Source organism: Aquarana catesbeiana, linkage group LG01, assembly GCF_042186555.1.
Source record: "Aquarana catesbeiana isolate 2022-GZ linkage group LG01, ASM4218655v1, whole genome shotgun sequence".
Classification (NCBI taxonomy): domain Eukaryota; kingdom Metazoa; phylum Chordata; class Amphibia; order Anura; family Ranidae; genus Aquarana; species Aquarana catesbeiana.
Window position 1 is genome coordinate 77,150,111 of NC_133324.1, and position 14,860 is coordinate 77,164,970.

The following is a 14,860-nucleotide window of genomic DNA, read 5'->3' on the forward strand; positions in this document are numbered from 1 at the left end:
CTTGTTGTAGCGGAGAACGCAAATTTTTCAAACACAGAGTTTAAATTAGTGTCAGATGTGTGAGTATCAAATGACGTTCTAGTTTATGTAATGCTTGGCACTTATATATATAAAGGAAGAAAAGATTAGAAGGGCAGCAATGTTTTCTTAACCGTGCCCTTTATCTGGACCTGGTAAGAAGTAGAGATTAAAAGCAGGACATTGATGGAGCTACATATAGCTATATATAGCATGTCTGACTGGTAACCTTTATCCTAATCCCACCCATGTCACCTCCGAAGGAAAGCTACTAGATAGAGACTGTGACAAACTATCGCTGCTCATTCAGGATTTTGGCAGACGGAGCGGTGGAAGGTCAGGAAAAGTGTTATCACTAAGACGCCATTGTGTGCAGGATTACAGTGTATCTCTATTAAATAATCTGTCTTTCTTGATACCTTAAATGTATGAATAGCCTCCTGGTGGGTCAGTCCCTGTAATGATTCTCCATTGACTTCCAGAAGTTCATCTCCTGTGAAAAATACATATATAAATCGCAGTAGGGTCATTTGGACCATAAAGAGCACAAAAAAAAAACTGAGAAAGTAGTTTTTTTTTTTAACAGACTCAAAAGACATTAACTATTTAAAGATGCTGCAAACTAAAATAATTATAGTGTATAGTATAGAAAACTAAAATAATTATAGTGTATAGTATAGAAAACTAAAATAATTATAGTGTATAGTATATTAACAAGCTTTACAAGTACTTTAAAGCACACCCTCATTCACCTCAGTAGCCTTAGAGACCCTGGAGAAATTCATCTTCAAAATTCACAACACAAGCAAACAAATCTCAACACGTCACTAATCCCTTGTAGAAGAAAACATGTTCAAGTCACGAATATTAAATGAGAACCCACCTCATGGATTAATTTGCTGAACGAGCTTTAGAAAGTGGATTTACATTTGCTTATATTTTGCTCTACCCTGGAGACCTTGGAAGTGGCATTCCCATTTCGGTGTGGGCTTTAGTAGTGCAAATGTTTATGCCGATGCATGCACTGCTCCAGCCTCAGAATGAAATGGAAATGTCACATTCAAGGTCTCCAGGGTAGAGGAAAATCTAAGCAAGACTGCATCTCCCAAGATCCTTGCACAGGTATTTAATAAAAAGTGTAAGCGTGCCCTCCCATACAGAATACACAGCATGGTAATGAGATTTAAGCTGCATCTGCACATACTAATGCAAGGAAGGTGGCTACGCTAGACCTACAGGCAGACCATGGAGGATAATTATGGCCACCCTCACAAAAGAAAGTGCATGACGCCAATGTCTGAAGTAGATCTACATTTTAGACCTGTCATGGCTTACCTAACATATGTATATAAGCATGACAGGGTATTGCAAATGAGATCATTTGTTATTATATTGGTTTAGTTAAAACTTTAAGCCTCGGTTCACATATATGTGAAATGAACCGCATCCGTTTCACATATCACGTGAACCAAACCGACTCTCTATGGAGCCGGCTCACATATGTGCGGGCCGGCCCAAGTGCTTTTTTTAAAAAAAGAATCCTGTACGATTTCTTAGTCCAGTTCAGGTGCGATTTCAAGTGTCATACACTTTAAAAATGTAATCACTTCCATACCGGGCCTTTTCTGGCACTCCTCTCCTACATGTAAAAATCATAATTTTTTTTGCTAGAAAATTACTCAGAACCCCCAAACATTATATATATTTTTTGAACAATATCCTATCCAATATATCCATACACCAAAGTCACTCAATCATCAAGATTCCTTTATGTTTTGTCACCTTTATATATGGACTCTCATAATTTTATTTTTATTTCTGTTCACGGTTATTTATTTATGGACTGTTAATTTAATATGTACATTATTTATTCACTCACATTCAGCACATGGTGGTGTGATTAGTTGATATACACTGTATTTACATATTTTATTTATGGACACTGTGTTTTCATGTCTTTATCAGGTTAGCACTTGGTGAACGTTATATGTTATTTATATTTCATACACTGTTTTGAGACACTGATTTACACTGTTGTATAGTAGAGCGCCACTATTTCTTCTTATATATCCACAGCAGGGAGTGGTTTAGGTGTATGGATATATTGGATAGAATATTGTTCATGTGATTTTTTTATATATAGGGGCAGCTTATTACACTTTAATTTCAAAATTTATTTCACGATATTGGTGGCGCAGTGGTGGTATTTTGAGTAAAGGGCGGAGTATTACTCTAATATCTATACATATATATATATTTTTAGCAGACACCCTAGGGAATAAAATGGCAGTCATTGAAACTTTTTATCTCGCACAGTATTTGCGCAGCGATTTTTCAAACGCGTTTTTAAAAAAAAAAAAAAAAACAGTTTCATGATTTAAAAAATAACAAAAAACAGTAAAGTTAGACCAATTTTTTTATATAATGTGAAAGATGATGTTACGGCGAGTAAATAGATACCCAACATGTCACGCTTTAACATCTCCATAGGCGACGCTTTAAAATTTTTTTTACAGGTTTACAGGTTTTATTTTTATTTTCTTTTACAACATTTTTTTGATCACTTTTATTCCTATTACAAGGAATGTAAACATCCCTTGTAATAGGAATCATTCCTGACAGGTCCTCTTTATGGAGAGATGCGGGGTCAATAAGACCCCACATCTCTCCTCCAGGCTGGAAAGCATGAGATCGGAAAAAAATAATCCACGATCTCATGCTTACCAGCAGCGATCGTGGCTTTGTTTACATCCGCGGCATAACATCGTGCCTGGGCCTCCGACAGTCATAGAGAAAATCTCTATGCTCGTTATCCGGTGGCGGCCGATTCTTTCTCCGGGTTCCTGATGGCACGGGAGACCGAGGAGAAGCACTGGATGGCGGCGGGAGGGGGGTGTCTCCTCCCATCGCCTGTGAGAACGATCAAGAGGCAGAACTGCCGCTATGATCATTCTTATGGTGCACAGAATCGCCGGATGAAAACAAGAATATTTGAATGATGCCTGTAGCTGCAGGCATCATTCAGATATACCCATTGAAAGTCCAGGACGTCATATGACGTCCTTGGGCGGGAAGTGGTTAAAAACCTGAATCGCACCTGAAGCGGTGAACGAAACCGCACCGGACTCCTTTGAAAAATCGCACATTTGTGAACCTGTACTAACTCTCACTATTATAATGCCTTAAATTTTTCCACACCTTGTCATGTAACAACCAAATACTTAAGTTTTTTTGGGGGATTTTATGTTATAGACCAACACAAAGTGGCACATAATTGTGAAGTGGAAGGAAAATAAATGGTTTTAAATGGTTCCAAATTTTTTACAAATAAATATCTGAAAAGTGTGGTGTGCATTTGTATTCAGCCCCCTTTACTCTCAGAGTATGGTAATGTTGCCTGCTGCTTAGCAGAATTAAGTACTTTTAAGAACATTGGTAATACCTTTTAATCATATTGTTTGCACACCTCCACTGGCAACCCGTCCTCATCCGATGCCTTAGAGTTAGGAAACGCAGTTGTTGCCTTTTGCAGCCCCCCCCCCCCTTTACTTTGATACCCCTAAGGCCCTTTTCACACAGGCTTTCCAATCAGGTTCGACTGTCAGTTTTTCAGGCGGACCTGATCGGACACTCCATTTAGCCCTATGGAGCGGTGGATGTCAGCGGTGACACGTCCGCTGACACCCGCTGCTTTCCGATCCATGAAATCCAGACAAATGGAGACCCTATTTTCCATCTGTCTAGCGGATGGGATTGAATGAAAACAGACAGGCAACCAGTTTTAATCTGATCTCCCCATAGAGAAGAGCGGGGCTCTGACAGGTTCATCTCAGCACAGTGAGCGGAGACGGACCTGTCATCCACCTGCTTAGCGGGGATCAGCAGATCGATCCCCCGCTGAGCAAAGCAGAGTCCGTCAGGCAGAGCGCTCTTGTGAAAGGACCCCAACTAAAATATAGTGGAACCAATTAGTCACCTAATAATAGTAGTAAATAGAGTCCACCTGTGTGCAATTTAATCTCAGTATAAATACAGCTGTTCTGTGAAGCCCTCAGAGGTTTGTTAGAGAACCTTAGTGAACAAACCGCATCATGAAGGCCAAGGAACACACCAGACAGGTCAGGGATAAAGTTGTGGAGAAGTTTAAAGCAGGGTTAGTTTATAAAAAAATATCCCAAGCTTTGAACATTTCACGGAGCACTGTTCAATCTGTCATCCGAATATGGAGTGTATGGCACAACTGCAAACCTACCAAGTCATGGCTATCTACCTAAAAACTGACAGGCCGGGCAGGGAGAGCATTAATGAGAGAAGCAGCCAAGAGGTGCATGGTAACTCTGGAGGAGCTGCAGAGATCCACAGCTCAGGTGGGAGAATCTGTTCACAGGACAACTATTAGTTGTGCACTCCATAAATCTGGCCTTTATGGAAGAGTGGCAAAAAGAAAACCATTGTTGAAAGAAGTCCTGTTTGCAGTTTGTGAGAAGCCATGTGGGGGACACAGCAAACATGTGGAAGAAGGTGCTCTGATCAGATGAGACCAAAATTGTACTTTTTGGTCTAAAAGCAAAACGCTATGTGTGGTGGAAAACTAACACCGCACATCACCCTGAACAGAATATCCGCAGATGATTTTCTTTCGCAGGGACAGGGAAGCTGGTCAGAGTTGATGAGAAGATAGATGGAGCCAATACAGGGCAATCTTAGAAGAAAACCTGTTAGAGTCTGCAAAACACTTGAGACTGGGGTGGAGGTTCACCTTCCAGCAGGACAACGACCCTAAACATACAGCCAGAGCTACAATGGAATGGTTTAGATCAAAGCATATTCATGTGTTAGAATGGCCCAGTCAAAGTCCAGACCTAAATCCGATTGAGAACCTGTGGCAAGACTTGAAAATTGCTGTTCACAGACGCTCTCCATCCAATCTGACAAAGCTTGAGTCATTTTGCAAAGAAGAATGGGCAAAAATTTCACTCTCTAGATGTGCAAAGACTTGCAGCAAATGGTGGTTCTACAAAGTATTGACTCAGGGGAGCTGAATAGAAATGCACGCCACACTTTTCACATATTTATTTGTAAAAAATTATGAAAACCATTTATCATTTTCCTTCCACTTCACAATTATGTGCCACTTTGTGTTGGTCTATCACAAAATCCCAATAAAATAAATTACAGTTTTTGGTTGTAACATGACAAAATGTGGAAAATTTAAAGAGGTATGGATACTTTTTCAAGGCACTGTACAACAGGATCTTGACATCCTGCCAGCCTTCATTTTAAACACACAGTGGGTGTTTCTAAGCTATTAGAAATCAACTGAAACCTGACTTTAGCCGCTTTGTTGTGACCTTTGAGAATACATTTTTTCACACTACAAGTAGCTAGAGAGGTCAGGGACAGCTTTTTAAAGCATGTTTACTGCTTCTTAAGAATCTGTTAAAAAAAAAAAGTTCATAGTCTAGGCCAGGTTTTCTCAACCTTTTAACCGTAAAGGAACCCCAAAAATAATTTTAAATTTCTCAAGCAACCCTTACTAAAACCAATTCATCAGGACTCAATAGGAACAATGCCTCATACAGTATATTGGTGGTCAATAGGAAGAATGTCCCCCTTAAAGTGGTGCTCAGAATACCACCCTTAAAGACAGCTAAAACGATATTTGGTGTCATGCTGCTGGCTTTACTAAGTGGTGCTGAACTTTCAACTCTGTAGGCATCATAAAAAGGAACCCTTAGCAACCTCTGGAGGAACCAAGAGAACGGCTGGCACTCTAGGCAGAGGTGCGACTTTAAAGTCCAACTTTGCTTTAAGTTCAATGCCAAATTTCAAAATTACCGTTTTACCCTTAAAATGGTATATTTTCTCAAATTAAACATTGTGAATAAAATATGGGTTAATGAGAATTGCAAATCATTGCATTATGTTTTCATGTAGATTTTACACAGCATCCCAAGAGTTTTGGAATTGGGGTTGTATTTTAGTCAGTTCTGCTGCTCTAGTGCCTGCAATATATTTTTTCACCCATTTCCATGTTGTATTTTTTAAACAACTTTACTCCAGCTGATTCCGCAGCATACACTGGCATCTGCAGTTGGCGTATGTAGCATTGACCTCACTCCCTGAATCATGCACACCAACAAGCAAACCACAAATCGCAGAGTCCTTTATTGGCCAGTTCTGGGGGCATTCCTCTCTGCAGTCTGGCTGGGGGGGGGGGGGGGTGCTGCAATGAAACATCTGCATTCAGCTACCCAACCCACCCCCCCACCCCCTCCAAAGCATGCTGACATGGAATGGACAGCAAAGCGTCAGGCTTCAGCCTGCTTAAGCTGGACCTCTGGTCCCTTAGTCCCCTTTCACACTTATACAACTTGTTCCTACGATTTTGTACTGCAAAATCGTATGACAAGTCATTCTCCATGATTTTCAATGACTACCATTCATCCATTCATATTGGCACGACTAAGTCGCGCCAACTTCAAAGTAGTCCCTGCACTACTTTGGTCCAACTTCTATGCGAGTTGATGTCCATAGACCTCAATGTTAAACCCTCAAGTAGCATGCAAATCATACCTGAATAATATAGACACGATTTCAGTACGACTTTGTAAGCACAAGCTGAGAATGGTTAATGCCAAAGTTGTGGCAAAGTCTTACAAAGTAATACAGCTCCTGATCTGATGAGAGGTGTGATGCATGGTGGCTTTTGCTCATAGTGCAACTGAATTATGAGCAAAAAGTGAGAGAGCAGATTCCTTATTTTTTTAGGCACCCAGATTTGATTAAAAGTATTTTCAGGAAGGGCATATTTGGACTTCAAAACTTAGCTCAAGCCATTTTTTTGGTGAGTAGATTTGGTAGTAGTTGCATTACTTCTTGGAGGTCTGTACCATAAAAAAGGGAAGCGGTTTTCATTGGGAAGCATGGACAGCAATATAAATAATACAGAACAGAAGTTATAATCTGCCCCCACCCAACTAAAAATGGACTTTTATTTTTATCAGTGTACGCATTAAAGGAATTTTTTATCACTCCCATATTCTTTGTTATAAAAAAAAAAACTGTAGTAAAATAATAATAACAAACTTTATTTTATATAGCACCCTTTAAAAGGTAGCTTCTCAAAGCGCTTTACAAAACCATAATGCTTTTTTGCTCTATTAGTGGGTCCGATGGAAAGGTAAAGGTTCGAGTAAATACAGTTATTCAAAGTGTCTGCCACAGAGCAGATTAGCTCCTTTCACATTATAAGATACTGTAATAAAAATTGGAAATAATAAATTAACAAAAGCAGAATTGTTGAATCTAGTGACTGGATTGTATGGTTTATTTTACTATAGAATAAAAGATGAGATCTGATTGGTCACTAAAGCAACACATATACTTTTTCCAGTTTTCTATAGCGCTCAAAATAATAGGGAGTGTTCATTTGGTATATTTGGTGTTTTCTGCAGCTTTTCATGCTAAACGAATGTCCGAAGACATTAACCTAATGGAATGTTACACTCATTCTGTCACCTAACACCACATGTAAGTGTATTTACTAATTATCCTTACAAGTGTTTTGTCCTACTGTAAGTATTCACTATAAAATAGTGTTTTCCGACTATGTTATAGATACATTTTTCCCCCTCATACACCCCTGGAGGAGGAAGAAACTGTACTCCGAAACGCGTTGGTTGCAAGAGGACTTCATATATGTCTTGTCAAAACATGGTGATAATGTTATGAACTGTTTATGCATTCCATATTTTATCTATTATGTGTAACTATAAATGAATTAATTTTTGTACTATAATACTTTCAATACTCTTTATTATCTATAAACTTATGCCGCGTACACACGAGCGGACTTCTCGAACGGATTGGTCCGACGGACTATCCGACAGACTTTCGATGGACTTCCAACGGACTTTCCGAATGAACGGACTTGCCTACACACGATCACAACAAAGTCCGACGGATTTGTACGTGATGACGTACACCGAACTAAAATAAGGAAGTTGATAGCCAGTAGCCAATAGCTGCCCTAGCGTCGGTTTTCGTCCGTCGGACTAGCATACAGACGAGTAGACTTTGACAGAAACTGGGTCTGGCGGAGTTCCGACGTAAAGATTTGAAACATGTTCCAAATCTAAAGTCCGTCAGATTTTTGACCGAAAAAGTCTGCTGCAGGTCCGATGAAGCCCACACACGGTCGAATTGTCCGTCAGACCAGTCTGGTCGAAAAGTCCGCTTGTGTGTACATGGCATTAGTGTGCCTTTAAAGTCCACCTTAGGGGGTTTTTTCTCTTTTTCGTCCAAAGACCACAGTCTTTTCTGCTGTAATGCAACAAAGGAGGACTTCCAACAAAAATAGCACAGCAGTCATCGATGGTGAATAAGGGGTTAGTAAATGACTCAACAAAAAATCCTTGCGTGAGCACTGAAAAAAGTAAAGGAATGGGAATAGCCAAACTCTCAGCCGTGCGTCTGCTTTATCTAGGTCACATGCTCCTCACTGAAAAGCTTCACAAAATGACTAAAAATGATAGATTTGCTTTTCTGATTAGATCTGGAAGGACAGATGAACTTAAAATCCTCGTCTGGAATAAACGCAGAAATTATGTAGGTCAAAAAATTACTAACTGCACTGCTGAGATGTAGAGCAGAAAGCTGATCGAATGGGTGTACAGGAGGATAGAAGGATTATTTTAGAAGGAAAGCATGATCAGAATGGATAGTTTCATTGCCAGAAGTTCAACGCAGGTTGTTTACAGCAAGACTCAACAAATAAGAGTTGATATCTTTTGCTCCCAGTAAATTAAACCAAGCTACTTTGAGGTGAAGGCCACCAAAAAAACCAAAAAAAAAAACAAAACTGTTCTGAATAATTCCTATATTGCACAATATATCCAATCTGTCAGTGCTATTTTTTTCTGCTACCATCTATCTAGGTTTATTTGTTCTGTCACATGATGTCAGAGATGCTTCTGTCTCTGTTAGCCCAGGAGAACCTGGACTTCAGCAGCCAATAACCACAAAACAAGACTGAGAATTGGGACAGTAGTTCCAGATGCTTTGTCAAGGCCCACAGTGAATCGGCCAGCAGTCTCTCCAGGTCGGTATATCACATCCACCTGGGCCAATCTTGAACAATGAGGCACTGGAATGCCTCTCGTTTGTATCCTGCAGTCTTTCAGCCTTACCTTCTTTCAGCCTCCCATCAGCCGCTGCTGCTCCATTTGAGAAAATTGTCTTCACGAAGATTCCCATTCTCCCTCTGGCAGAATCCTGACCTCCAACGATGCTGAACCCAAGTCCCTAATGACAAAGGCAAGAATAATAGACCTTGGTAACTGACTACTTCTTATATCTCATCCATACCTATGCCCCTTCTATGCACCCTTCCATGCTGCCTAAGACAATAAAATTAAAAATAAAAGCAGCTTATTCACAGGTTCTGGCATTGCCCTGTGGTTCAGGCATTCTGGTCACAGGTAACCAAATGTTTAAATGATGTCTTAGTCCTGCCTATGCCATTGACAATCTCTATATGAATGCTGGGCTTGGTGTAAGAAGCGGCCCCTACCAGAGCACTTAGAACTCTACTCATCATGCTCTTACGCCAGAAAGGTGATCATTTTACACTAGAAGAAACCTACTGCTCCTACTTTGGCCTCTTGGAAGGCCTTGGTCAATACCACAGTTCTGTTCTATAGAGCTACATATTTGAATAGAGGATGTCCTAAAACGTTTGACATAGGGTGGCAAAGTTGGCTCTCTACACCTTCCACTAACACCTAAGCGTACCTCTACTTTAGTCGGTTTCATGTGAAGATGCCCTGCTTTAGTTGTCTTTGTTGGCCAGGGCTGAGTGGCCTTGTTACCCAATTTGTGTATAACCACTGATGTTCCTACTGTTTATCTTACGATCCTGCTTTTACCTAGTTCAGTGGTACAGATAATACCTCCTAGGGTATTTCCTCTTATCCAGGGATTGATATGTCTCGCCAATACCAGATTACAGGTTTACGCCTGGCTTTTGCCTTTTGCTATGTCATCTTTGGATTGAGATGCAATTGGGGTAAGGGGAGGGGTTCTGTGTTTTTTTGGTAGTTCTGTATATTTTGTACTTTATATTGCACCCCCAGACACTATTTTGCTCTGTTGAGGCCCTACGTGGCAACCTTTGGCTGCCACTTCTATTTTTGTATGACTGTATTTTTTGTCACCCTTTGGTGCAAGGTTTTGCACTTTTGAAAAATCAATAATATCTTAATATACAATAGGGCATCTAGGCACCTGGCCATCAGAAAAGATCACCAAATTATGAATATAATTTGACACCCAATGCTGGACACCCAACATATCATAAATTAATCCAAAAAAACAAAATTACTGAAGCATGCACTAGGCTTCTAAATCCAATCCTTTATTTATCAGTTCTGTACATCCAGTTGAAATGAAGCACCAAAAAATGAAAGATGGGCTAACAACCATTTAACAACCAGTGTTTATTCAAAAGCAGTGGGGAATCTGAAACAGCACAGGGGGCAAAATGGCTGTTTAGGCAGGGATTCTTTGTTGGTCCCCTACTTCACCTGGATGTGGTTGATAATGAAGGGAGGATTGGATTGAGAACCCTAAAGCCAGCGTCAATGAAAAAGGTGAGCTTGCCCCTTTCCCAATTCATCCTTTAATATTAACTATTAATATTAAACTTTTTATTGATACCCGCAGCGGTTCGCATAGGGCAGTGTGAACCGCCTGTGAGTCCTATGCGATGCGGGAACCGATACTGAAATCAAGCTGGTTTCTGCATCATGTTAGTGTGAACCGGCACTAGAGATGAGGCCCGGCCTTTTTTTTTTTTTGCTTTTTTTTTTTACAAGAGCAGTCTAGATCTGCTAAAAACTTCAGCTGCCCCAAACTCTGGATATAACGATCATTTTGACATAGTGTTATGGCAAAAGTTAAGCTCTAATTGTGCTTTTTTTTCTTAGTTTGCTCGGGTTTGTCACTTTGAGAAAGCAATATAATACCCCGCTGTAGTTACCCAACACATGTATTTTAACTTATGCCACATGCTAAAATTTGAGTAAAATAAACATCATAAGAGGTCCTGAAAGCAAAAGGTGATGCTTTGACCACCTTGTTCTCATCCATAAATTAGCACAGCCTCCTGCAAAGAGCATGTGTTTCCTGTTCGGCAGTTCTTCGGCAGTTCCCCCTAAGTTTTCAATTACAGGCAACGACAGAAGTAGATATATCGTTATTTTGATTTTCAATGATTTACTTCCTAAACCATTACCAGGCCTCAGTGGCGTTAATCTTTTCCTCCTTCAGCAACAATAGAGCTTTTAAGAACTTTTGAATGGCAAAGGTTGCGGTAATGTCGTAAATATCAGCAGTCTAAAATTTTAAGACCAGGCCATAGAAAGCAGTAGTGAAAGTGTCACGGGCATTATGGTGCCCAGAAATTATGGTATGTCTTGCAAAGGTATGATAGTTGTGTCCCTGTGCAATAAGTTCTAGGATACATAGCACAAGGGAAGTTATAAATTAAACTGCACTGGAGGACTGGAGATCTACTTTGAAGAAGTAACAAGTTCCATTAGAAAATGGCTTTTTCCTCTAGAGAATTTTCGATTCCCGCACAACATATGTACCTTTCCTTGGCCTTTCATCAAGACAATATTTGAGATGATTGAGGGCTGAGCAAGCCTCCAAGGTGATTCCACCTGCACGGTGCTTAAAGATCTGGCTGTTTTCTTCACAATGGCGTATTCCTGGAAAAAAATTATTACTGTTATTATTACATCTAGGTGATGAAAAATAAAACTGCAATGGAACCAGACCATAAAGAGCAACTATTCATCAAAGAAGCCAACCAGCAGAATAAAGGCACAGTACAGTAGATAAGCATATGGGCATTAAAAAAACTTGAATTATGGAAAGAAAACACTGTGAAACCTGCAACTGGTAAAGAAAGTACCTCATAAATCTCTGGGAGTTTGGGTAACACTAGGTAGACCTGTAGTCTCTTTTCACTGGGTGGACCTGCAGTTTTGTGTCACCTAGAGGGCCCGCAGGGTCTCGTGTCACCTAGAGGGCCCGCAGGGTCTCGTGTCACCTAGAGGCAACGCAGGGTCTCGTGTCACCTAGAGGCAACGCAGGGTCTCGTGTCACCTAGAGGCAACGCAGGGTCTCATCAAGTGGAGGGCCCGCAGTCTCTCGTCACCTGGAGGGCCCGCATTCTCTCGTCACCTGGAGGGCCCGCAGTCTCTCGTCACCTGGAGGGCCCGCAGTCTCTCGTCACCTGGAGGGCCCGCAGTCTCTCGTCACCTGGAGGGCCCGCAGTCTCTCGTCACCTGGAGGGCCCGCAGTCTCTCGTCACCTGGAGGGCCCGCAGTCTCTCGTCACCTGGAGGGCCCGCAGTCTCTCGTCAACTGGAAGGTCGCCAGCTTTCAGCCTCTTGTTTCCCCCCAGAGAAAGGTATGGCCTTTCTTTAGTAAAATTGTAGTGTTTCAGTGAAAGCATTTTATTACGACTGAAGCCAGGTATAAACGCATTGTCTAAAATCAGATCATATGATTCGAATAGTCTACTGGTTGTTCCAAAATACATCCTAGGGGGCTAATGCCTAATCAGTGACTGAATATTGTCTGACGACAACTAATTTTGTATTGTAGGCATGACAGGTACACCTACAGTAAACCCATTATGAGAGAACTTTGGAGTCTGCCATTGCTGCTCAAGAAAATGCTAGTTACCTGGCTGTCGTGCAGATACGGCAAAATTTTCTGAGCCTTTGACTCCAGTCTATGTATACACATTGGAAATTTAATCTTTATTCTGACTTTCATTTGCTGCATTTTTTATGCATGTTTGTGACTCAGAAGTCCTGAAGCCAGGCAATTATTTTAAAAGGTAGGCGAGTAATGGCAGTCCTCACACGTCTCTCATATCAGGCATGTTTTAAAATAAAAGGTTTGTCAAGAAACAAAGGATAGATATGAAGGTATGAAGACGACACACAAATGATGAAAACAGAGGATGGGTTTAAGCCTTCCGAAGTGTTAGCAATGAGTTATTATTTTGGGATAAAGCGTGAGTTCACATATTTGCTTTATATACCTGCAATATATTTGCTGTGAATGCTGTATCATCTGAGATATACTTTCTTTTCATGCCCTTTTCAGGATTTATTTCCTTTTTCACATCTTTCTTGTCCCTCGCACATAAAGAGAACCTTTACATATCCCATAACTAGGCAAAGTAACAGGTCAGCTTTATAGTAGACATCTGCATCCAGTATTTACCATCCAAGTATTCCTCCACCAACAGGGCCACCTAGAGAGCCTTAACGAAATACTGGGTACTTTAGGCATTGGAGGACACATGCCATTTCCTCTTGCCTAACACAATATAGCGCTCAGTACCTGAGCATCCAATTGTTGTTATATTGTGGGGGGCAGAGGGGGTATTCACAGATCTAAGTATCTGAGCTTCAGGCAGCAGATTGGATAATGACAGGATGCTTATTGTGACAGTGATTTTGTGACTTCACCTACTATGGGAAAGTACATGTTCACTTTAAAATAATACTGGTTACTAGATATGTGCAATTCATTTCGTTCCAAATTCGTTTAACGAATTTCGACAAATTAGTTCATTCGGAAATATCCTAATTAACGAAAACCTGGTTCACAAACTTTTCTGAATATTCGTAAATTTGAATAGTCGAAAATTCGTAAATTCAAAAAAAGTCTTAAATTTCGAACAAATTCTAAAAAATAAAAAAAATGAAAATTCGAAAAAAATCGTAAATTCTAAAAAAAAAAAAAAAAAAAAAAAGGAAATTCCAGGGGAAAAAAATAAATAAATAAAAATCGGAAATTCAAAACCCCGAAAATAACTAATAACTTAACTATTGCTAGCTATTAAATTATAGGTATTGGAATTTCCTTTTCCTTTTAGTGAACATAACAAATACAAATTTATCCGAAGTTACGAATGCCGCATCTAAACAGATTGAACGTAACGGATTAATAATAATAAATTACAATAATAATAATAAAAACGCTTTATTATTAATTTGTTCAGTTCCATTTGCGGTAATTCAGTATCAGGGTCAAGGTCAGCAGCGAGGAGGTCACAGCCACCTCAGTGGTGGCTAGACCCAGTGGTGGCTGGTGGGTTTTTTTGGTGGGCGGCAAATAACGGCCCCAGGCCACCTGTGGAGCGGCACTAGCACAACTGCCACCTACCAAACAACCCACCCCCCCTAGTGCCGCTCCACTGGCAGGGAGCGCGGGGGGGAGTTTGCCAACCCCCCCCCCCAAAAAAAGAACACCACTGGGTCTAGCTACCACTGAGGTGGCTGTGAACTTCTTGCTGCTGACCTTGACCCCAATACTGAATTACCATGCCCTACTCTACATGGTGCCTTTTTGTGGAGGTGGACATCTTTTTAGAGGCAGGGCTTTGCTTTCTAATGTCAGAGCCTCCAGCAAAGAGAACAGTGAGCAGCACAGTATTGAGATCATCAAATCTACTGAGACTAGCAGTCAGATGCAGTAGTGGCTTACATGATCTCTCACTGCAGATATACAGTTATGGGTCTGGAGGTACAGGAGTGCATAGGCACTCTTACACATCAGACAGTCCACTTCTGTTTTTCAGGAGAAAATTGAGTACTGTCCGTGATACTTTTTTTATTTGCACTAACATACAATTTTTCAGGACAAGCTTTCGGGGTATGTCCCCTTCTTCAAGGTCCAAGCAGTGAGTACTGCTTGGACCTTGAAGAAGGGGACATACCCCGAAAGCTTGTCCTGAAAAATTGTATGTTAGT

General features: G+C 40.6%; 1 protein-coding gene across 2 annotated transcripts in view; it reads right to left on the reverse strand.

Annotated features, from left to right (window-relative positions):
- Window positions 1-14,860, reverse strand: part of PDZD2 (PDZ domain containing 2) — a 496,705-nt gene that overhangs the window by 101,959 nt on the left and 379,886 nt on the right. For both annotated transcript variants that reach the window (XM_073620669.1, XM_073620675.1), the window contains 3 exons: window positions 11,673-11,792; window positions 9,210-9,324; window positions 438-511 (listed from right to left, as the gene is read on the reverse strand). In XM_073620669.1, the coding sequence (XP_073476770.1) occupies window positions 438-511; window positions 9,210-9,324; window positions 11,673-11,792 (309 nt within the window). The remainder of the gene's footprint in view (window positions 1-437; window positions 512-9,209; window positions 9,325-11,672; window positions 11,793-14,860) is intronic.